At 36.7% G+C, this 23,402-nt stretch overlaps 1 protein-coding gene across 1 annotated transcript in view; it reads left to right on the top strand.

The window, feature by feature from the left end:
• The first annotated feature begins 3,423 nt into the window (after positions 1-3,423).
• Positions 3,424-23,402, top strand: part of LOC149846057 (ATP-dependent 6-phosphofructokinase 5, chloroplastic-like) — a 36,631-nt gene continuing 16,652 nt past the window's right edge. Inside the window, exons 1-4 of the mRNA XM_089996142.1 lie at positions 3,424-3,818; positions 3,945-4,035; positions 4,889-4,962; positions 16,782-16,893. Of these exons, the coding sequence (XP_089852268.1) occupies positions 3,514-3,818; positions 3,945-4,035; positions 4,889-4,962; positions 16,782-16,893 (582 nt within the window). The 5' untranslated portion in view covers positions 3,424-3,513. The remainder of the gene's footprint in view (positions 3,819-3,944; positions 4,036-4,888; positions 4,963-16,781; positions 16,894-23,402) is intronic.

Here is a 23,402-nt window from a genome sequence, read left to right as displayed (position 1 = left end):
GCTTCACTTCTAAGCCCGTGACACATATAAAGAGAGAGTCAAAGGGTCATGGAAGGGGTATGCACCCTCATTGGTGAGTATGCATGAGTTTCAAGTGCCAAGGCTCCAATCGCCCATCACAACAGCACCTAAAATCCACAAAATTGAATGTCCTTTCAAGTGGTGCAATGTCATCGTTCTCCATCGATGGCGTCTTTGGATATTAACAAATCTGAAGGGATAGTAAAGCATAGCTTGCCCGTTCATATTCGACCACCACTAAACTTGAACCATGGGTGGCGTGTGGCATGAACGACCAAGATGCATCCCTCGAATCAGGTGTGGTGTTTCAATTGACCCACGATGGTACTCTTTTTTTGCTTATTTGGGAAGTCACTTTTAGAAACCAACCTACTCATTTTGGTTTGTAAAAAAAAAAAAAGATTGTCGTAAAAAAAAAACTGCTTATTTTGTCACATAGCGACAAACATTTTTTTCGACAAAATCTCGTGAGAAATTGAAAATTTTTCATAAATCTTGCATTTTTTTGGCAAAAACTCGGCAATAAAAAAATAAATTAAAAATTTTAAAAATTAAAGAATTATTTTTTATAAGAAAATATTAATAAATTTTATTTAAAATAAAAATACAAGTTTTTTTTAAAGATAAATAGCCATTTTAAACACAAATATCACATTTAAATTACGGTATTTATATTTTTTTCATAAATCTAACGATATTTTAAAAATCTCACGAGAAATTATCGTTTTAAACTTTCAGGCAATTTCTCACAATATTATCGCAAGATTTTTTTTATAAATCTCGCGATATTTGTCATTATGTTTTGGCATATGAAAACCCACCACGAGTCACGCCATTGCTGACGCACACACAGTTCTCTTCGCATCCTCACTCATTTTAAAAAAAAAGTACAACAAAGTCGGACAGTGTCACACACGCCAAACGGGTTCCGCTTCTCATTCCGTTTCCCGAACCTCTCGTATCACCCTTTGAGATCTCGTTCTTGCAAATTGTTAAACAATCAAATCTGACCCTACGTACAGATGGATCCAACAATGGTTAATTTTGATAATAACTGATCCTTAACCCAAAAATAAAAAATAAAACATGATTTTTTAAATAACAAAATGTTGATGATTTTTGAATTATCGAAAAAACCTGCAACCTAGATCGGATCCGGATGATTTCAATCTTCGCTGAACGGAAATGGACGTTAGAGGGTGATGATGTGGCATATGCGAATCTTTGATCGGCTGGATACCATGCGCACGAGAGAAATGTCAATTTCGTGCAGCTTTTGGCTTTTGAGTAAAAAAAAAAAAACAGGAAAAAAGCAAAGCGCATCCTTGGTAGGTAGGAGGAAGCCCTTCCCTTCTACTTAATTTGTCCCCATCTATGATTCTTAACCTCTCATCTCAACCATATCCACGGTCAGCCAGTCAACCACCATCAAATTAGTCATGGATGAACAGCTCAGGTTTGAAGAGTAGCTAGTAATTAACAAAGCTGTCCTTGGTAAAGCATATAAGATGCTTAGGAATAGGGGTGGCAAAACCTGACACGATCCGCCAACCCTACCCGCCAACCCACCTCTTAGGCGGGTTCGGGTTGGGCAAAAATGAACCCATTTAATAAACGGGTCGACCCACCTAACCCGTTTATTAAACGCGTCGGGTTCATGTTAGGGGTATGCCAACCCGGCTGACCCGTTTAATAAACGGGTTAGGTTGGCGGGTCAACCCACTAATCCGTCCGCCAACCCTCCAACCCGGCTGACCCGTTTAATAAACGGGTTAGGTTGGCGGGTCACCCGCTAATCCGTCCGCCAACCCTCCAACCCGACCCGCCAACCTGCCAACCCGTTTACCCGACCCAACCAGTTTATTAAGCAGGTTGGCGGGTCGTGTCGGGTTACCCGTTTAATAAACGGGTCGGGTTAGGGTTGAGGTATGCCTACCCGCCAACCCGACCTGATTGCCACCCCTACTTAGGAACGAATTTTAGCAAAATGGGCATGTTTGGGACACGCCTGCCTCTCTGCATTGTGTGTGATAGGAGAAGTATTTTTTCTTTTCTTTTTTTAGAAAAAAGAAGAAGAAAAGGTTCAACTCTTGATCCAACAAACAAATATGAAGGGCTTAAGAGAGAGAGAAAAAAACGTAATGCACCACTCGAGTGAAAACGATAATTTAGTTAATGGAGGGTAAAGTAAAATTATGATCATACATTCAAAATGTTTTATATCCGTGCAATTTCTCCAAATGTTAGGTAGCTATTCCAATTTTTTCATGCTACCTATATCAGGGATTTAATAGAAAAATGCTGATTAGTGAGGGGTCTAAACCTAAATCACCCAAAAGAAAAAGTTAAGCTTGCGGCAAGGCCCGTAATCCGTCTTCCCGTCTTCCCTGCCTGCGGACCATGTGTTCACCTACCTACCTATGCACTCTCTCTCCACTTACCTACTACCTTCATGCTAACCAGAGGTGCGCACGCGTGAAGTATTCTTTTGCAAATGTGACGATCACCTAATCATCTTGGCCTATAAGTGCCAGACAATCGGAGGGCCCGTCGGTGATAATCATACTTTTCATAAGGTAATATGGTAACATCCGGATTAGTTGTCTTCACATGGGCCAACTGCATTAATTTTTTTAATAAAGAATAACATGAACATGACACATTGGTTGGTGGATCCCATGGAAAACTGCAACCTTCAATTACGGGCTGAAGACGCATGACTAATTTGTCTCACGTAATGTCACTATTCCCTTAGGCCACATTTGGAAGCAAGAAAAAAATAGGGTAGGAAAACAAAAATTGTTACTAATAAAAAGTTTTGATACCAAAGTTTTTTTTTAAATAAAAATGTTTGCTTATTTGTGTGTAGTAAAAAAAAAAAACTAGAGTTAGAAGCTCTCTTACTAAAAGAAGATAAAGAGAAAGAGATCTATCAAACCCCTTTTGAGAGAGAGAGAGAAGGAAGATGAAGATGGTGGAAGACAGTCAATGAAATGAAATGCTTTTAAGGGAGGGGTTGCTTTCATGCAAAAAAGGAAACATTCAATATTCTTATAAAAAGTTTGAGTTTTTTGTAAAAACTTTTTTTTACAGAGTAACAGTCAACTGCTTCCAGATTCCTACTTTGGTTTTATTATAAAACATTGATAAAGCTGGCTGCTAAGGGTAAGGCATGGGAATGAGCCAATTCAGGCAGATGCTATTATATTGGAAGGCTTGGTAAAGAGCTAGGTGTCTTGCTACAATTTGGTGTCCAGGTGAGACACGCCTGTAATTTTGTTTGTTGAAAAAGTGAGGTACGCTGTGCGGGGACGTCCCTTTCCTGAACTCAAAAGAAGGCCGCGCGTCTGCCCCCACCTGCGCCCGAAAGAAAAAGAAAAAGGGACTCCTCCTACTTGGCATTCCGAACCTTAAAACTGGAGACAGAGGGTGAGGTTTGCTGTTAGATTTTATCAGCTTCCGTGTTTAATTGCTGGAGCTCGTGGTGGGGCAATGGAGGCCGTCTCTCCTCGTTTCTTCTCCATTGGAAACGCCTCCAAATCTCTCCGTTGCCTCCAATCCTCTCACAAGCCGACCTCCGCCCCTGCTGCTGCTTCCCTCCAACCGAGAAGGATCCCAATATCCGCAAGAAGGACCCGTTTCTTCGCTCGAGCTGTAAGTCAAGAACAGCTCGACTTCAGCGATCCGGAATGGAAAACAAAGTACCAGCAGGAATTCGAGCGCAGGTTCAACATTCATCATCTCAGAGACGTCTTCGATCTTCAGTCCGTTCCCTCCACCTTTTGCCTCCAGAGCAGGTCTCCTCCTACCCTCCTATTTTCTTTTTATATATTATACATACCTGCAAGTGGTAGGATGCTGTCGAGCATTGTTATAGTGGTCTTGTTTTGGAATTAATTGTTTTCTGGCTCTTACTATTACAGGTGCCCTGTGACGGATGATTTCCTGAATGGGTATCCGTCAGATGAACGATGGAACGGATACGTGAATGATAATGACAGGGTGCTCCTCAAGGTACTTAATACCAAACTCTGCATTGGTTTTCTTGTCAATTTCCTTCTCGCTTTCGCTGAGGGCCTTGGTTTGTTCTTAGTCTTCCCAATTATCCGTCAATTAGTTTCGGCTCCTTCATGGTTAATGCTAGCGGAACGCTTTCCTTTTTCTTTTAATCTTAACCTTAAAGTTCATGTATGTAGAAATTTGTTTTATCATCGATCTGCTTAACTTTAGTGTTGAGTAGCTCCGGTTGGGCCATAGGGGTTATCCATAAATATTCTCTCACATTCAACGTGCAAACGGAATATCTTTGAGAGAGAGGAACATGTATGTCCATCATTCTCAAGTTTCTGAACGTAATACACCCTTTTTCAATCCTAGATACATCAGTGTATAATTTGTCCTGGAATTTGGCACCTTTGGTTCCTCAAGTTCAGCTCAACTTTTACTGATATATATTATGCATAATACCACTATTTTTGGAAGCCCTGATACCTTATCATTTGCACAGAGGATACCTTCAAGATTAATCAATAAAAGGACTGCTGAAGAGAGACTCTGTCTTCCCAGTTCATTAATTGTGAAGTCTGTCATCCCTTGCATCATAAATGATAAACAGAGTTTTGCCTGCAAGCACGGTCACTAATAGCATTCACTTTATGTGCTGCTGCACAGTTTCAAACAAAGGGTATCCAGTAGTTTCGACATTTCATATCCCTCGTATTCTGTTGCCTTTTTTGTTTTCCTTTTTTCCAGTTCTGCTGCAACTTATGCTGAAAAATAACTGTGTAGTATAGAAACAAGTTGATCTTGCATCTTCATGCTTATATAATCATAGGACCCCTTAACCAATCTTTGTTTTTAATGCCAGGTTATACACTACTCTACACCTAGTTCTGCTGGCGCTGAGTGTGTTGATCCAGATTGCACTTGGGTGGAGCAATGGTAAATATCCCAAGCCTTATTACATGCGCACAACTATGTCACTGGAGTGGATCGGGTGCGGGTGCGGCACCCAGTTGAAGAGTCCCTGTGACATATATAAAGTTAAAGTCCAAAAGTTGGACATAAATGACCCTGGGTGCGGTCAACGCACCCAGGGTCAGATTGACGGCACCGGGTGCCGCACCCGCATGCGCACCCACGTCGTGTCGCGTCGATGTGGGTGCGGCACCCAGTTGGGCGAGTCCCTGTGACATAGGCGCACAAGGATATCGAGATTGATTTTCAAAAAAAGTAAATATTGGGATTTTCTGTCTCTGGAGTGGATCTTTGTACTTGAAGATATGAGTTGGATGAAATATGGATTATAGTAGATTTTTTTATGAGTACGGTCTGGTTTGAATGGAAACTAAAAACTTTGGAATCTTATTTGAGGCAAATTCTGTCTGGATGATGGTTTGTTAATCAGTTCTCCTGAAATACTGTTTTTGTTCTAGGATGATTCTTACAGTTGTATGCTTATGTCAAAAAGTTTGCAATCATATGTACTCTCTTTCTCTCTCTATGTGTCTGTTCTTGAGCGTGCATGCATATGTTAGTGTGTGTGTGGAAACACAATAAAAGCTTCAGTCAATCCTCATTGCAATGATAAAAAGAATAAGATGGTTTTAACTTTGGCTGAAGATTTGATAATAATTTTTAAAGCCTGAAACTGTCAAATATTTTGAATGCTTATCTCCCCTGAACTGAATATATAAAAGCATCATTGCTAGATAGAAGATCAGTATAACTTAATGTTAGTACGGTGTTAGAAGACACGTCATGAATTTTGTTCTCAAAAGATATTATTCAATTTCCCCCTCCCCAAAGAAAAAAAAATGCATACCTATGTAACAAATGTTGTTCCTAGGATTGATCATTTAAAGAGTATGTTGGGAGGCCTATGCTGTAAAGACTTCTACTTTTATGACCAGTAAATTTAACTTCCTCAAAAACAAAAGAGTACGTTGAGCGATTTTCAAAAAAAGCTTTAATTTTCTCAGAAAAATCTGGCAAAAAACATGCCATACATTAAGAAAGATGAAAAAATAAAATATAAACTGAAGCTTGGTTTTGCTATTGTAAGTTATGGGAAGCAAGATAATATTCTCATATTAGGATCACAAGTTGGGAATAATATCATGTTGAGTTTAGACTTGCTAATATTTGGAAATATCAGGATATATTGGGCTCTTCTGTTCTAGAAAATCTCGGTAAAAAGAAATCGTGTTATCTTCAAAGTAATGGGGGTCCTTGCCATGGAGCTACAAACTAGAGTCATCATCTTTAGACTTCAATTTACATTCTATAACCGGAAAAGAAAAACTCTAATACTGCATTCTCCTACTCAGCAATGCACACATTGTTCTCATTTACTGAATTAAGGCTACAAGCCAAAGCTAGCCTATCCTTGAGCATACAAAATGTATCTTTAAACATTTCTTTAGCTACTTTATTTTGAAACTAACTTGTAGATGTGAGCTTGGCCTTCATCTTGGGAACAACAAAAATCTATCACAAAGATTAGGCTCCAACAGAAGAATTGACAAGTCTAGCTTCTTTTTGGTTAATTGAATGTGTTGTGCACAGACATGCACATGCGCACATACATGGAATGTTGCTATGACCTTTAATAGTAACACTATGAGTGGCATTGCTCAGAGATGCTGCACCATTCTAAATGTATCATTGTGATGAGTGACACCTGCATCTAGCTTCCTCTCTGAGCTGCTGCACCATTCTACATGTAACATTGTGATGAGTGACACCTGCATCCAACTTCCTGTGTATGTGTGTGTGTGTGTGTGTGTGTGAGAGAGAGAGAGAGAGAGAGAGAGAGAGAGAGAGAGGAACGAAGTGAAAAGGACAGTTGAATTAATTAACTGAAGCATTTGAGCATTGTAGCACTCTTCTATTTTCCTGAAAATTTCCATGAGATCTACATAGGGGTCCCATGTCACAAATCTGCACTGCCTGTGTTCTTTCTATGGTCAGCTGTGTGTTCCCATTGGCTGTTCGCAGGCATCCATTAAACTCAGGAAAATTTTGGAAAGGCTATTCCTTATAACTACATCCCTGTAATGAAAACAAGTGCACTAGAACAATGCCACTAAGGGCTACAATGCGTGTGCACACACAAAAGCCTCTAATGGGAAAAATATAATAAGTCACAAAGAGCTAATACATCATACTCACAAAAGGAGAAAGAGAGCAGAATAAAAATAAATATAATTTGTATTCAAATGCTTAAGAAAAGCATTAACAGAGGGGCTGAAACCCTCTTTAAATAGGCCACAAGAAAGCTCAATAGAGCTGTTGGGGATCTCCATGTTAAAAATGTAAAAAAAAATATATATATATATATATATATATATATATATATATTGACTAGTCAAAATCCAAAACCAAAGAGACATTGGGAAAGGCCCAACGGCTCTATTTAGAGCTGTTGGGCCTCTCCCAATGTCTCTATCGAGGTTGTTGCTTATGTATATATAGGGGTGAAACCCCCTCTCTTATGTATGCTTCTTGCATTGGTTCATTTTCAATAAAATATTTATTTTTTAATTCTTGCATTAACCACCTTTGGTGGATTTGGTATGTGAGCCCATTGTGTGGCTTTTGTGTATTCTTTTGGTGCTTTGGTGGAACTTTTTTGAGTGTCCACTTTGATAATTTGGTGAAAATCTTCGGAAAATTTTGTTTTTTTTTACATGGTATCAGAGTTTGGTGATCAAGTTGATTTTATTTTTTGGTGAATTGGGAAGTGTGCTACTCAAGATTTGAAAGAGTTGAAGCCTTTTTTGCAAAACCCATTCAAGTGCTTCTGAGATCATTATTGTGTTCCAAGAAAAAATTTGGTGGTGCTCACTTTGTGGAGTGTTTGTGCTTTTTATTGTTGGTGTTCACTTGGTGGTGTAGTGCTCGTGATCTTCTTTTTGTTTCTTTCTCTCTCTTTTTTTTTTCTCCCTCGTCTCTATTTTTTGTTTTATTCTCTTTAGCTCTTATAAAAATGGATGACAATTAAAATGTCGCCATAAAACCCATCAAGTTCAATGATACAAATCATGTAACATGGTCTTTAATCATGAAGCACCTCATATGGGGAAAAGGGTTGTGGGGATTAGTGGATGAGTCTGATTCGAAACCCAAACTAATTCTTATTAAGATAGAAGGTGAAAAAGAAGTACCTCTTACAAAGGTTGAAAAGACCAATGCTATGGTCACATATGAGAAAAAATGGAAAGAATGGAGAAGGGGGATGCTAAGATTATGTCTTGGCTCACTAGTAGTGTTCATATCAAAAAGTGCTCTGGTCTTGCCAAATTTGAACATGCAATTAAAGAATGAGATCATCTTAAGAGTATATTATTTTAAAGATATCGCATATGTATGCAATTTACAAGACAAAATACATACTATGACTCAAGAAGAAAAAAGTATTAGAGAATACTTTAGTGAGTTATTCAATCTTTGGAATGAGTTGATTCTTCTTGAGCCTAGATGGCATTGTCTCGAAGATATAGAACTCCACCAAAGACAAATTAATGCAGGGTATTTCTATTAATTTATCAATGGCCTAAGACTAGAGTTTGAGTCTACAAAATCAGCTTTTCTTCGTAGGGAGAAAGTTTCCTCTATTGAAGATACCATTGAAGAGCTAAGTATGGAGGAAAATAGGCTTAAAAAGAAGACATCTAAGAATGATGATGACTCGGTTCTAACCATATCTAGGTCGGGAAACCATGTCTGTATTTACAAACCACCACACTATGGAAGACCAAACAATGATCACTATGGTAAACAAGGCAATGAGTTTGAGAAGAAAAAAATTATTTGCTATTATTGTCACGAACTGGGACACGTCAAAACTTATTGCCCTAAGTTGAAGAGACCTTATGAGAAGAAGGTTGATTTAGTTACACAAGAGTCAAGTGAATTCAAAACTACTCAAAAGTCAACCATTGGGAACATATCCTTGACTTAACATGTAGAAGCCCTTCAACCCTTACTTAAAGAAGCTTCATGAACCGAAGTCGCGGTCTCTTCTGTTGGCATTTCTGATCCTGGCGAATCTCTTTGGATTCTTGACTCAAGTGTCTCATTTCATATGACACCAAATGGTGATATTTAATTTGAATGTTATAACTCAAGCTGGTCAAATGTATTTACTGTCGATGGGACATCTCTTTAGATAAAGAGAATAAAAATTTTTGAAAATATTTCTCAAAACTCAAAAAGGTTTTCTTTTCCAAAAATTAGATATATTTCCAAATTAAATCTAAATCTTTTATCTATTTCTCATTTATCTAACCATAGATATAATGTTTTCTTCTCTTCTATTGGTTGTCGAGTGCAAGATCGCTAGTCAGGGAAGTTGATTGGGGAATGCCATAGAGAAGGAAGTTTATACTATATAGATTGTTTGAAAATACCCAAGAATACCTTTTGTTATAATGTTCAGAACCTAAATTTGGATTTATGGTATAAAAGGTTTGACCATCCTAATGTATCCAAAATTCAACATTTTCAAATATGAAAAAGTTTTGTAATCTTGAAAATTTTACATGTGAAAATTGTATTCTTGGCAAAATGAAGAGATTGTCATTTCAAGAAAGAACCTTTATCTCTACACGACCGCTTGAGTTAATATATTCGGATGTTTAGGGCCCATCATCTATTATATATAAGGGTATGTTTGCATATTATGTATTCTTTGTTAATGATTTTACTAGACACTTGGATTTATTTTCTTAAACACGAACATGAAGTTTTTTTATACTTTCAAATATTTTACAAATTGGGCAAAAATAAGTTTCAAAATGATATCTCTATCTTTCGCACTGATTCAAGAGGAGAATTTTTATCAAAAGAATTTAAAGATTACCTAGAATTAAATGGTATCACACATCCAAAATTTTGTTCCTACACTCCACAAAAAAATGGTTTAGTTGAAAGAAAACATAGGCATATCATAGAAACCACAATAACTTTGCTTATTTCAAACCAAGTACCTAAAGATTTTTGGGCTAAAGCCACATTAACTGCAGTTTATCTTATTAATAAAATGCCATCTGCCTCTTTGAAAAATGTATCATCAGTTGAAAAACTTTTTAAACTTATCCCTAATTATTCTAGATTAAGAGTTTTTGGGTGTAAATGTTTTGTTTTCACTGATAAAAATGATAAACTTTCTCCTCGTGATATTCCTTGTGTCTTTTTAGGATATGCAAATAACCAAAAAGGCTATAGATGCTTTGATTTTAAAAATAAAAAATTGTATGTTTCAAGAAATGTATCTTTTTTAGAAAAAGAAAAGTTTTTTGAATTTGAAATTCCTAAGGAAATAATTGAGTATTCTTTCTTATTGGATTTAATTTCAATGTTTGATGTGTGAAAGTATCTCCAACAAGATACTACGAACAATATTACAATATTTTTGAAAATAAATGTGTATACAAACGCCCAACAGGAATACTTGAAACACTTATGCACACAATGCACAACACAAACTCACAAATACACAAATACAAACCCAAAAGTCATAAGTTCCACTAACACAAGCTTGAGCTATAATCCCAAAGGCTTACCAATACAAAGGGAAAAGCCCTTATTTATAGGGCAAGAGAGAGCCTTGGGAGGGGCTCCACACATAGTCGTTGGAGCCCCTCCAACGGTCACAAATGTGACCGTTGGAGGGGGTCCAACGACTAGTGTGTTGCCCCCCCCCCCCCCCAAGGTAAGGTACATTGTACAAAATAAAATAAAAAAGATTTAAGGAAAAAAAAAGAAAAAGAAATTGCAAAAATAAATTACAATCATATTCAAGAAATTGAATATGCGTAAAAAGACTAAACTACCCCTACAACTACTATTAGAAGAAATATATATTATATATATTTAATAAGTCGATACATATATATTAATATATATATATATATGTATTACTTTATATATATAATATATATATATATATATATATAACATTACATGATTTGATTACATAATTTGATTACATAATTTAACACCCCCCCTCAAACTTAGGGCAGGATGACCGAAAGTTTGCTAAGAAGGAAGTTGAAGCGCGAAGCACACAAAGCTTTAGTGAAGAAATCCGCCAACTGATATTCTGATGTGACATATGGAAGGTCAATGACTCCTTTGAGATACGCCTCACGAACATAATGACAATCCATTTCTATGTGTTTGATCCGCTCATAGAAAGTGTGATTCTTAGTAATATAAATCGCACTTTTGTTGTCACAGCATAGCTTGGTGGGCCCTTCTATTGTGATCCCCATATCTTCCAGCAACTGATGGATCCATACAATTTCCATAGTAGTAGTCTCCATGACACGATATTCGACTTCAGTTGATGATAGAGACACCTTTTGTTGCTTCTTACATCTCTATGAAATCAGCGAATCTCCTAAGAACACACAAAACCAGTGGTAGAGTGACGGTTATTTGGGTCACCTCCCCAATCAGAGTCAGTATATGCAATTAATTTTAAATCAAAGGAAGATGATAAGAAAACTCTCTTATTTAGAGTGCTCTTTATGTATCTTACGACTCATAAAATAGCACTCATGTGAACGGAGGTTGGTGCATGCTGAAACTGGCTTGCCGTATGAACTGCATGTGAGATATCTGGTTTTGTAATACTCAGATACATCAAGGATCCTACAAGCTTTCTGTAGGGAGTAAGATTAGATAAAAGAACACCATCATCAATCTTCATTTTAGCTCCTACTATAGCAAGAGTTTCACAAACCTTATCATCAGTAATACCTGACCTGTCAATAATCTCAGACGCAAGCTTAGTTTGAGACAAAAAATACCCTCTATGAGAGTAAACTACTTCAATACCCAAAAAATAAGTTAGAAAACCCAAGTCAGACATTTCAAACTTATCCTTTAAAATTTGATTTTATGCTTTTAACCCCTTTAGAATCATTTCTGGTTATAAGCATATCATCCACATATAGAAGTAAAATAACAATCCCTGCATTAGATTTCTTAACAAATAAAACAGTATCAGTAAAGCAAGATGAAATCACTTTTGCATAAGCTTTTGACAAAAGGTAAATGGAATTTTTTTACAATATTTGGATGTCCAAGTCTTTTGTGTCATACATTAATATCTTTTTGGACAACATTAAAAAAAAGATTCTTTGGAACTTGAAGAGAATCGACATAGTAAAGATCACCCTTCCTAAAGCCTTCCCCAATCAATCTCCTGGACTGGCGATCCTGTATCCAACATTTGTTAAATGACAATTTTATATCACACCCATGATCCGAGAGTTGAGAAACGGAAAGTAAATTTAAGTTTAATTTGGGTATAAATCTAATTTTTGGAATAAAGAATCCTTGTTTTTCAAAGTTACCCATTCATTTTACTTCAAGAGACGTTCCATCCGCGGTTGAAACAAAGGATGAAAGAAGATTTTTTGTATACTCGGAAAAAGGATTAAAACTTGGAGTCATATGAAAGGAAGCACCCGAATCCAAAAGCCAAGAAGTCTTACCGGGGGGAGAGGAGGTTGACATGGCCGCACCAGAAGTGTCCCTTTTTAGAAGGGGTTGAAGAGCATCTACGATTTGTTGAAGAGAGAGGGCTTCATTTGAAGATGATGGGCCTTCTTGAGATGTAGTGGCCATGGCAAGAAGCTTTTTTAACTTTGGACACATGGGTTTGATGTGCCCCGGTTCCTTACAAAAGTAGCAAGTAAGCTTGCTATAGTCCCTCCTTCCTCCTTGTCCACTTGGATTTTGATTTTTGAAATGAGGAGGCTTGTATGTCTTTAAGTTGTTTCCCGGTCTTGAAACGGCATGTACACCTTCATTATCTTCATTATTTGAAGGTGTGGCTAATACACTTGGGGTATTCTTGCTTATACTCATCCGAGTTTCTTCCCCACTTAACTTAATTAATACATCTTCAAGAGTGGGAGAAGAAAAAGCGGATAAAAGAGAAGATCGGATTTGTTCGAATTCGGGTCTAAGCCCATTCAAAAAATTTAAAAATTTATCTTCTTCCAATTGTTTGTGATGAAGCCCTATGACTTCACCACTCCATTTGGGTTCGATCATAGCAAGCTCATCTCAAATACACGAGAGCTCGGCAAAGTACTCTCTAATAGACATTTCTCTTTGTTAAAGCGTTAGTGCCCTCTTTTGGAGATAGTATTTATGGGATAAATCCCTCGAGGTATACATCTTCTCAAGATATTCCCATGCTTGAGAAGCCTTCTTGAACTTTATGATATTTGCATTGATTCTCGTTTCTACGGATGAGAATATCCAAGAGAGGATTTTAAAATTCCTCATTTCTCATTCTTCATGCTTTTTCGTATATTCTTCAAGGGCCTTGGTTCTTTCATCTCCTTCAAGAATCTTTATCTCTCATTCTTCTATTGAAGTTATCTTGGGTTCCGGTTCGGGAATCGAGCCTTGGACATATCCCCAAAGCCCTTTTCCTTTGATGTGAGCTTCCATGTTACCGGCCCAAACATGATAGTTGAACCCATTGAGTTTGAACCCAAGAGAGAAATGGGAGTCTTTTTCACCCATTAGAGATGAGAGATTATGAGAAACAACACGTACCTCAAAGGCTTTTCAACTCTTTCTTGACAAAAGAGGCTTCTAAAATATTGCCCGAAGGAAATGATCCACTCCAAAGTCCAATAGCTTGAAGGCACGTTTTTTGAGGCACTTCAAAAGAGAAGAAACACACAATCCTCCTTCTTCAAACCTGACTTTGATACCATGTGAAAGCATCTCCAACAAGATACTACGAACAATATTACAATATTTTTGAAAATAAATGCGTATACAAACTTCCAACAAGAATACTTGAAACACTTGTGCACACAATGCACAACACAAACTCACAAATGCACAAATACGAACCCAAAAGTCATAAGTTCCACTAACACAAACTTGGGCTATAATCCCATAGCCTTACCAATACAAGGGAAAAAACCCTTATTTATAGGGCAAGAGAGAGCCTTGGGAGGGGCTCCACACATAGTCGTTGGAGCCCCTCCAACGACTAGTGTGTTGGCCCCCCCAAGGTAAGGTACATTGTACAAAATAAAAAAAAAGATTTAAGGAAAAAAAAGAAAAAGAAATTGCAAAAATAAATTACAATCATATTCAAGAAATTGAATATGCGTAAAAAGACTAAACTACCCCTATGACTATTATTAGAAGAAATATATTTTTTATATATAATAAGTAGATACATATACATATATATTAATATATGTATATGTATTACTTTATATATATAAAATATATATATATAACATTACATGATTTGATTACATAATTTAACATGGTGATGGTGATCTTGATGAAGATTAGGAAGTTAAAAATGATATAGCAAGTGAAGAATCTCATGATAATGAGATGAGTGAAGAACAACCTCATAAGGATAAAAAATGTATCTAATATTCCAAGCGTAGTAATTCTTAACATCCATTTGCCCCTGAAAAATATACCAATGATGAAAACTATATAGAAATACAAACTAGAAGGTCATCTAGAGTATCAAAACCCTTGAGAAATTTGTGTCTTATGAGTCTTTTTCACCTAAGTATCAAGCTTACATTGTGTTAATACATTCCTATATAAAACCCTCAAACTATGCTAAAGCAAAAGAACATCCTGAATGGGTAAAAGCCTTGAGGGTAAAATTAGATGTCTTAAAAAAGGCGAATACTTAGACTGTCTAAGATATTTCTTAAGGAAAGAAACCCATAGGGTGTCCATAGATATATAAGGTAAAAATAAAAAGTGATGGAACTCTTGAAAGGTACAAAGCCAGATTAGTTGTCAAGGCATATCCCCAAAAGTATGAAATAGATTATGAGAAAACTTTTTCCCCAGTTGCTAGGATGACCATAGTTAGGACCTTAGTAGCCCTTGTCTCTATGAAGGGATAACCTATTTATCAAATGGATGTTAAGAATGCATTTCTTAATGTGTAATTGGTTGAAGAAGTCTATATGGAAGCACCGCCTGATATAATTATTCCTAAAGGAAAGACTCTTCGTTTAGATAATGCTTTATATGATCTTAAACAAACACCAAAGGCTTAGTATAATTGGTTTAGTCAAGTTATGCATGATGCTGGATTTCAAATTTTTTTGACTGACACAACTTTGTTTATTAAGATTTTTTATGCATATATTATTACCCTTCTCCTTTACGTGGACGACATAATCATCACAAGAGGGGACAAATAAGGAGTAGAACACATTAACAGACTTCTCAAAACACATTTTGAAATAACAGTTTTGCATATTATTAGATGTATCAAAACTTTTATTTTTCGAGGACTTTTCTTGTTTGCTTCTTCATCATTAGATTTAACTGCTTATATTGATGCTAACTGGGGAGGTGATCACAATAACTAACACTCAACCACTGCTTTTTGTTTGCTTTTAGGTGACTTATTGATCTCATGGAGGTGTAAGAAGCAACAAATAGTCTCTCTTCGACTGAAGCTGAATACCGAGCCATGTCTATAACCACTATAGAAGTGGTCTGACTAAAAGATTGTTGGCGAACATGGAAGTTCAGATTATAGGAGCATCGCGAATGTACTGTGACAACAAAAATTCCATTTACATCGCTAGGAGCCAGACTTTTCATGAACATATCAAGCATATAGAGATGGATTGTCATTATGTATAAGAAGAGTATCTATGTGACACTATTGATCTGTCATATGTCACTTCCAAATATCAATTGGTGGATTTCTTCACCAAACTTCTCATTGCTTCTAGTTTTCACTTTCTCTTAGACAAACTTTTGGTTATCTAACCATAAGTTTTAGATATATATATATATATATATATATATATATATATATATATATATATATATATATATATATAACTAGGTTAGTAGACTCTTGTTTTTTTGGTTAGAAGCAAACTAGTCAACTATGTTGACTTGTCAAAATCCAAAACCAAAGAGACGTTGGGAAAGGCCCAACGGCTCTATTTAGAGCCATTAGGGCTTCTCCCGACGTCTTTATGGAGGCTGTTGCTTATGTATATATAGGGGTTAAACCCCCTCTCTTATGTATGCTTCTTGCATTGGTTCATTATCAATAAAATAATATTTTTTAATTCTTGTGTTAACCACCTTTGGTGGATTTGGTGTGTGAGCCCATTGTGTGACTTTTGTGTGTTCTTTTGGTGCTCTGGTGGAACTCTTTTGAGTGTCCACTTTGATGATTTGGTGAACATCTTCGGAGAAACTTGTTTTCTTACACTCCCAACAGCTATAGCTACAATTATAGCTGTTTGGGAGCCCCTACAGCTCTATTGTCTATTTACAAAAATGCCCTTTCACTAATGTGAAAGGGACACCAAACAAAAAAATAAAGAAAGATTACAATGCTGCCCCTAATGGGCAGCTCCTATTACATAGGGAGAAAATGCTGAAAATGCCTCTGGTGGGCATTACTAGTTTACAATCATAGGAACATAATATATATACATATAAATGTATATATATACATAAACAAGAAATATATATATATATATATATATATATATATACATTTACATGTATATAAATAAACAAATATATACATATATGAATATATGTATATATTTTAACAATCCCAATGAGTTGTTTTCTGTTTCCTGAACTGCTGAAATGTTGTATCTGTTTTCACAAAAAGTTGATGTTTATGCATTTTTTAGTGATTTAGCATAATTATTTTAGCTGCCTGATAAGTATAAAGCAACCTATTTCAGGGTTCACCGAGCCGGGCCACGGGAGCAAATATACTTCAAACCTGAAGAAGTAAATGCAGCAATAGTAACTTGTGGGGGTCTTTGCCCTGGTCTTAATGATGTTATAAGGCAGGTTAGTAACTGTAGACCTTGTAAACTTATCTGTTTTCTTGATCTCATTTAACAAGAAAATTCTAAATTGTATCTAGAAAGATGATCTTTGTAAATCACCTCTTCAAAGTAATTTGAAGCTGCTGTCATGAATTTCTAATGGCTACCTATTTTGTCCAATTTTACAACTCCTTGTTGCATGTGGAACCCACATGAGATTTACTGATGGAGGGGCCTTATTATCGGTTCTATCATTCTATACAATTTTTTTTTAGTTGTACAAGTTTCATGTTTTCCTAATCCTTTTTGTGCATTCTCTTATTTATAATTGCCAATCATGATTTATTTGTTCATTTTTTATCCAGTGCAATATTTTCCTGAGATTGTCATCTAATAAAATGGGTGAAAACTTGTATAGTATGTGAGAATCAAAGGGACAACCATTGTCATTGATCAAGATAAGAGATGCCAAGTGTTATCACATTTAAACGAGAACATTTTTCTCTATTCATCATCCACCAATCATTTTTTTATCCAAAATATAGTGTCAAGTATTCTAATACCAAAATTCTTAGGGTATATGGAATTTGATCCTTGAGTTATACCACTGGTAATATTGCCTCCAATAATGAATTCAGGTATAATTCCTCAAGTCTATCATATGCATTTCACAAGAATCAATTCTATATCTTAGGATGGCAACAGCTTACAGGAAATGGCAATTTTTTTTCACCTGATTGTAAGTGTTGATACATTGGTGAATAAACAAGTTAAATGCTATTTTTGGTCTAGATGAGTGAATTGGTCAGGAAATTGGTCTACTGCTATCAAAGCATTCCAACTTGTCTTCATATGTAGATTCTGTCAAAGGGTGTTCCAAAGGACTTCACCAATACAGTCTAGATAGAGTTGCCAGGTCCCTCCGGACAATGTTGCATGCCTGTTGCCTGGAGTTTTCCAGGAGACTTATTTGTGGGATATACAACCTTCACAATTTTTTCAAGCATTCAATTAAAAAAGATACTCTTGTGTAAGGTATCTTATTTTGCATTTGTTATGTATTTTTGTAATGCCCCGGATTTCCAAAACAACACTTTGTCCAAATTTCATGGATTGTTTTTTTTCTTTACAGTGAAATTTAGAAAAGACTTTAGTAGCAGAAATAGATGATAGTTACCGGTTTAGAAGATGTCGGACGGGTCATAGGTATGTGGTCCATCACGCATTGTCCACCAAAATATTTCATTTAAGCAAACCAAAACGAGTTATTTATTACAAACAATATTGCTTAGTAAAGCAGTACTAGATAATTTGGGTTTATAAACAAAATGTCTAACGAAGCTTAGAGAAACCTTGGATCTTGATGGTGCCCTGCTCCGCATCTCATACCGCAGGTTCAATACCTGTATCCCCCATAAAACAAGGTCAAAACTATTCCCGGTCTAGTAGAAAAAAACATTTCAATTCTAACAAGTATAATACATTGAAGACATAAAAAGTCACTCCAAGGCCGCAGTTGAAAACATCATAGTTCAAGTATTATTTAACTTAGCGTATAGGTATCATATGAACCAAAGCAGGAGCTCCTCGAGCGTAGCTTAGTCATGCGGATACAATTTGGGTTTTTTACCCGATCGGTCATGCAGTGTACTGAGATCAGTACCTTACTTAAGATGATGCATAAGTAGTACTAACGTGCATTCATCCGTTAGTGTACCTATGACTAATGCATTGTTTCAATAATTACAAGTTCACCTCCTGGTACGCAGAAGAACCCAACTTCGACGACAAACGAAGCCATATGGGTGTTTCTTATGTTATGTATTTTTGTGCCCAGACGCCTGAGTGATCTTGTCCGTAGCGGGGTGACAATTTTTTGTAGGGAGATCCCCGTCAGGCTGGTTCAGATGTATCCTACTACTGTAGTAGTGGGGTCAACCCCTAAGTCTTAGGGATAACCTGACCTTTTAACCTATGATTGATCAGGAGACCGCATGAATTCTTTGTTCATAAGATAAAGTATGTCACTTGAGGTGGTATCATCATCGTCTTCCTCTATGAGCGTAAGCCTTGAAGGGGTACTGTTAAAATATACATGTAATCAATATTTATATATATATATAAATATATATATATATAAATATATATATATATATATATATATTCACCCATACCCGATAAGGGGTATTTCTGTAAAATCGCCCAATAGGGGCAGTATAGTCTTTTTCCTTTTTTTACTTTTTCTTTTCTTTTTCCTTTTTCTCTTTTTTCTTTATTTTTTCTTTTTCCTTTTTGTGCATTAAATGCACCTTCATTGGGGGCCCCAACAAGGAGTCGTTGGGCCCCCGAGCCCAACGACACCTTGTTGGGTCTCCCAATGGTGCCTTTTCTCTCCTTTCTCTAAACCCTCTCTCACTCCTCTCTTGCCTATAAATAAGTGGGGTCTCCCCCTTTGTAAAGGGTGGCTTCTTCGAGCCCTTTAGTGCATTTATAAGATTTTATGCTTTCTAGCCATTATTGGCTTTTGTGTATGTCCTCTTTTGGACTTGTTCTTTGATTTCTATGTGTGAATGTCCATTGTAGGACATACATTTCTTTTCCGCATATTTCATTACATGGTATCAGAGCCTTGGTTGTGCTCTTGATTCATATAGCTAGTTGTCTTGTTCTATCTCTCTTTGCTTGTCCTCCATTGTTGATTATATAATGGAAGGAGAACAAAAGATTGATCTCTCCTTCAAGCTCAATGGTACTAACTACATGATGTGGGCCGCCGCCATGGAGAACAACCTCAAAGGTAAAAAGCTTTGGGGATACGTTATGGGCACCATTAGGGAACCTCAACTTCAACTTATGAAAATAGATGGTGATCAAGAAAAAGCCCTAGAAGGAAATGCTCGCATGAAGGCTATTGAAGATCACCAATCCAAGGTTGAAGATTGGGAAAGTAAGCATGCAAAAATTCTTGCATGGTTCATGAACAACGTGGAGCTAAAGATTTGCGCCAACATTGCTAAATTCCGCCTAGCAAACGAAGCATGGTTCTTTATGAAAGGTATGTATAACCAAAAAGACCTTGCTCGTCAATTCTTTATCCAAGAAAAAATTCGTACCATTAAGCAAGGTGAAATGAGTGTAAGAGATTACTATAGCACTCTTGGCCCTTTGTGGGATGAGTTATCTCTTCTTGAACCTAAATGGGTATCAAGTGAAGATGTGGAAATGCGAAGAGAACAAATGGAGAAAGAACACTTTTTCCAATTTTTACATGGGCTTAGGCCCGAATATGAACAAGTGAGGTCCTCCCTCCTTCATAGATCCAAACCACTTCCTTTGGAAGATGCAATAGCCGAAATATGCCAAGAGGAAACACGTCTTGGTATGATTAAAGGAGGAGATGAAGTTCTTGCCGTGACTAAACCTGGCAATCATATGAAAACCTACAAGCCTCCACACTTTGGGAGGCAAAATAACTATAATGGCAATTATAGGAAAGCCATTTGCCATCATTGCCAAGAACCGGGTCATATAAGACCTAATTGTCCAAAGATAAATGAACCTCCAAAAGGTAAAGTTGCTATTATTGAAGAAATCCCGCAAAAGAAGGAGGAGCCAATGAAAGGGAAAGAGTCTTTCTCCCTTGCTCAACTATCCGAAGCACTTCAAATCCTACTCAAGTCACCATCAACTTCGGGAGCCGCCATTGCCTCTTCTTCTCCTCCAGGTACGCCTTCTTGGATTCTTGACTCTGGAGCATCTTTTCATATGACCCTTATTGAAAATGGACTATCCAATATATGTAGCAACTCCAAAAATTCCTATGTTTCCACCGCCGATGGTACCTCTTTACAAGTTAAAAGTTTTGGAACCTTAGATTTTTCAAAAGATTTTTTTGTGCCAAATGTAAGAGTAGTACCTCAACTTAATTTAAATCTTTTATCTGTCTCTCAAATATGTGATCATGGATGTGAAATCTCCTTCTCAACCCAAGATTGCTCTATACAGGATCTCCAGTCCGGGAAGCGGATTGGGCAAGGCCATAGGAGGGGAGATCTCTACTACATGACCAATTTGAAACTTCCTACTAACTCATTTTGTAATCATGTCCAAGATAAAAATATAGAAACTTGGCATCAAAGACTTGGACATCCAAGCTTCTCAAAAATGTACTCCTTTCCTTTTGGAAAGAAATTTTGTAATGAGAAACATTTTGTTTGTAAGAGTTGTATTTTTGGAAAAATGAAATCCACCCCCTTTCCAAAGAGAACATTTGTGTCAAAAAGACCCTTTGAACTAGTTCATTCGGATGTTTGGGGTCCTTCTCCGGTCATATCAAAAGGAGGATACTCGTATTATGTTACTTTCATTGATGATTTCACTCGATATGTGTGGATATATTTTCTCAATCTAAAATCCGAAGTCTTTAACTTTTTTAAAAAGTTTCATATGATTGTCAAAAATCAATTTTCAACTAATATCTCCATTCTTCGATCCGATTCCGGTGGAGAATATCTATCAAATGAATTTCAAGAATATTTGGAAACCAATGGAATTTGTCATCAAAGGTCATGTCCTAGGACTCCCCAACAAAATGGTCTAGCCGAAAGAAAGCATAGACATATCTTGGAAACCTCTAGGACTCTTCTCATTTCCAAAGAAATTCCAAAATGCTATTGGGCCGAAGCCGCCTTAACCTCTACTTATTTGATAAATAGGATGATATCATCATCTCTACAAAATATATCTCCATATGAAAAACTTTTTGACAGAACACCCGATTTTAATAGATTAAGAATTTTTGGGTGTAAGTGTTTTGTCCTTACACATAAAAGAGATAAGTTATCTCCCAAAGCTATCGAATGTGTGTTCTTAGGATACGGAGAAAATCAAAAGGGTTTTAGGTGCTTCGATCCCAAAAGCAACAAACTATATGTATCCAAAGATGTTACCTTTTTAGAAAATGAGAACGGTTTTGAGAAAAATAAAGATATTGATGAAAGCGAATATGCTTTCTTATTTGATCTTCTCTCTCAAGAAGATGTGACTCCTCACGTTGAGGATGTTTCTAATGATTTAGAGGATACTCCTCTTAGTAATGTTGAAAATGGAAGTAATGATGTTGAAAATAGGTTAATTCAAACCTATGCTAGGCGTGGTCAAGAAACTCCCATTAGTGCGTTAGAAAAATATTCTCAAAGTTCCAACATAGAAGAAACCTCTTTAAGGAGATCTAGCCGGATCTCAAATCCACCAAATAGGTTTGTTTCCTATGAGTCCCTAACACCTAAATATAGGGCATGCCTAATTGCATTACACTCTTATCATGAACCATCACACTATAATGAAGCCAAAAACATTCCTCAATGGGTTGAAGCCATGAAACTAGAACTTAGTGCCCTTGAAAAGGCTAAAACTTGGGAAATATCTTCATTACCCACTGGAAAGAAGTCTATTGGATGTAGATGGGTCTTCAAAATTAAAACTAAAAGTGATGGGTCATTAGAACGTTATAAAGCTAGGTTGGTAGCCAAAGGGTATGCTCAAGAGTACGGAATAGATTATGAAGAAACCTTCGCTCCCGTAGCTAGAATGACTAGTGTTAGGACTCTTATTGCAGTTGCATCCGTTAAAAAAAAAAATGGCCTATCTATCAATTGGATGTTAAGAACTCATTTCTTAATGGCGAATTAAGTGAAGAGGTCTATATGGATCCTCCACCGGGAGTATCTATTGGTGAAAACAAAATTCTTAAACTAAAAAAGGCACTATATGGGTTAAAACAAGCTCCGAAAGCTTGGCATGACAGATTTAGCAGTGTAATGACTAGTTTGAATTTTCGTTCATGTTATACTGACACTGCGTTGTTTGTGAAAAGTGCAGGATCTTCAGTAGTGATTCTACTACTATATGTTGATGATATGATCATCACTGGAAGTGATGAACAAGGAATCCATGATATTAAGAAAGTTTTAAAAGAAAATTTTGATATTTTTTAGGTATTGAAGTTGCCTACTCTCCCCGAGGGTATATTCTCTCTCAGATGAAACTTGTTGCTGACATTTGTTCCAAATCTGGCATTTCCGATGATAAGAAGGCAGACACCCCTGAGGTCATCAATGCAAAGTTAAGGTTGGAAGATGGAACACTTCTCGAGAATCCTACTCCCTACCGGCAACTAGTTGGGGCCCTGACCTACTTATCCATCTCTCGGCCAGACATAGCTCATGCAGTTCACTCAGTCAGTCAGTTTCAACATGCACCTACATCTGTGCACATGAGTGCAGTCTTAAGAATAGTCAGATACATTAAAAACACCATAACTAAGGGAGTTTTCCTTTCCTCTTCATCATCTCTTGATTTAATTGCTTATACTGATGCTGATTGGGGAGGAAACCCTAATGATAGAGTCTCAACTACCGGTTTTTGTGTTTTCCTAGGTGACTCTATGATCTCTTAGAGATGCAAGAAGCAGCAAAAGGTGTCATTATCCTCAACTGAAGCGGAATATCGTGCAATGGCCACTACAACCAT

Source organism: Nuphar pumila, chromosome 2 (assembly GCF_984573655.1).
Source record: "Nuphar pumila chromosome 2, dmNupPumi1.hap1.1, whole genome shotgun sequence".
NCBI classification, from domain to species: domain Eukaryota; kingdom Viridiplantae; phylum Streptophyta; class Magnoliopsida; order Nymphaeales; family Nymphaeaceae; genus Nuphar; species Nuphar pumila.
The sequence above is the reverse complement of the archived record's forward strand: the minus strand, read 5'-3'. Positions and strand labels throughout refer to the sequence as shown.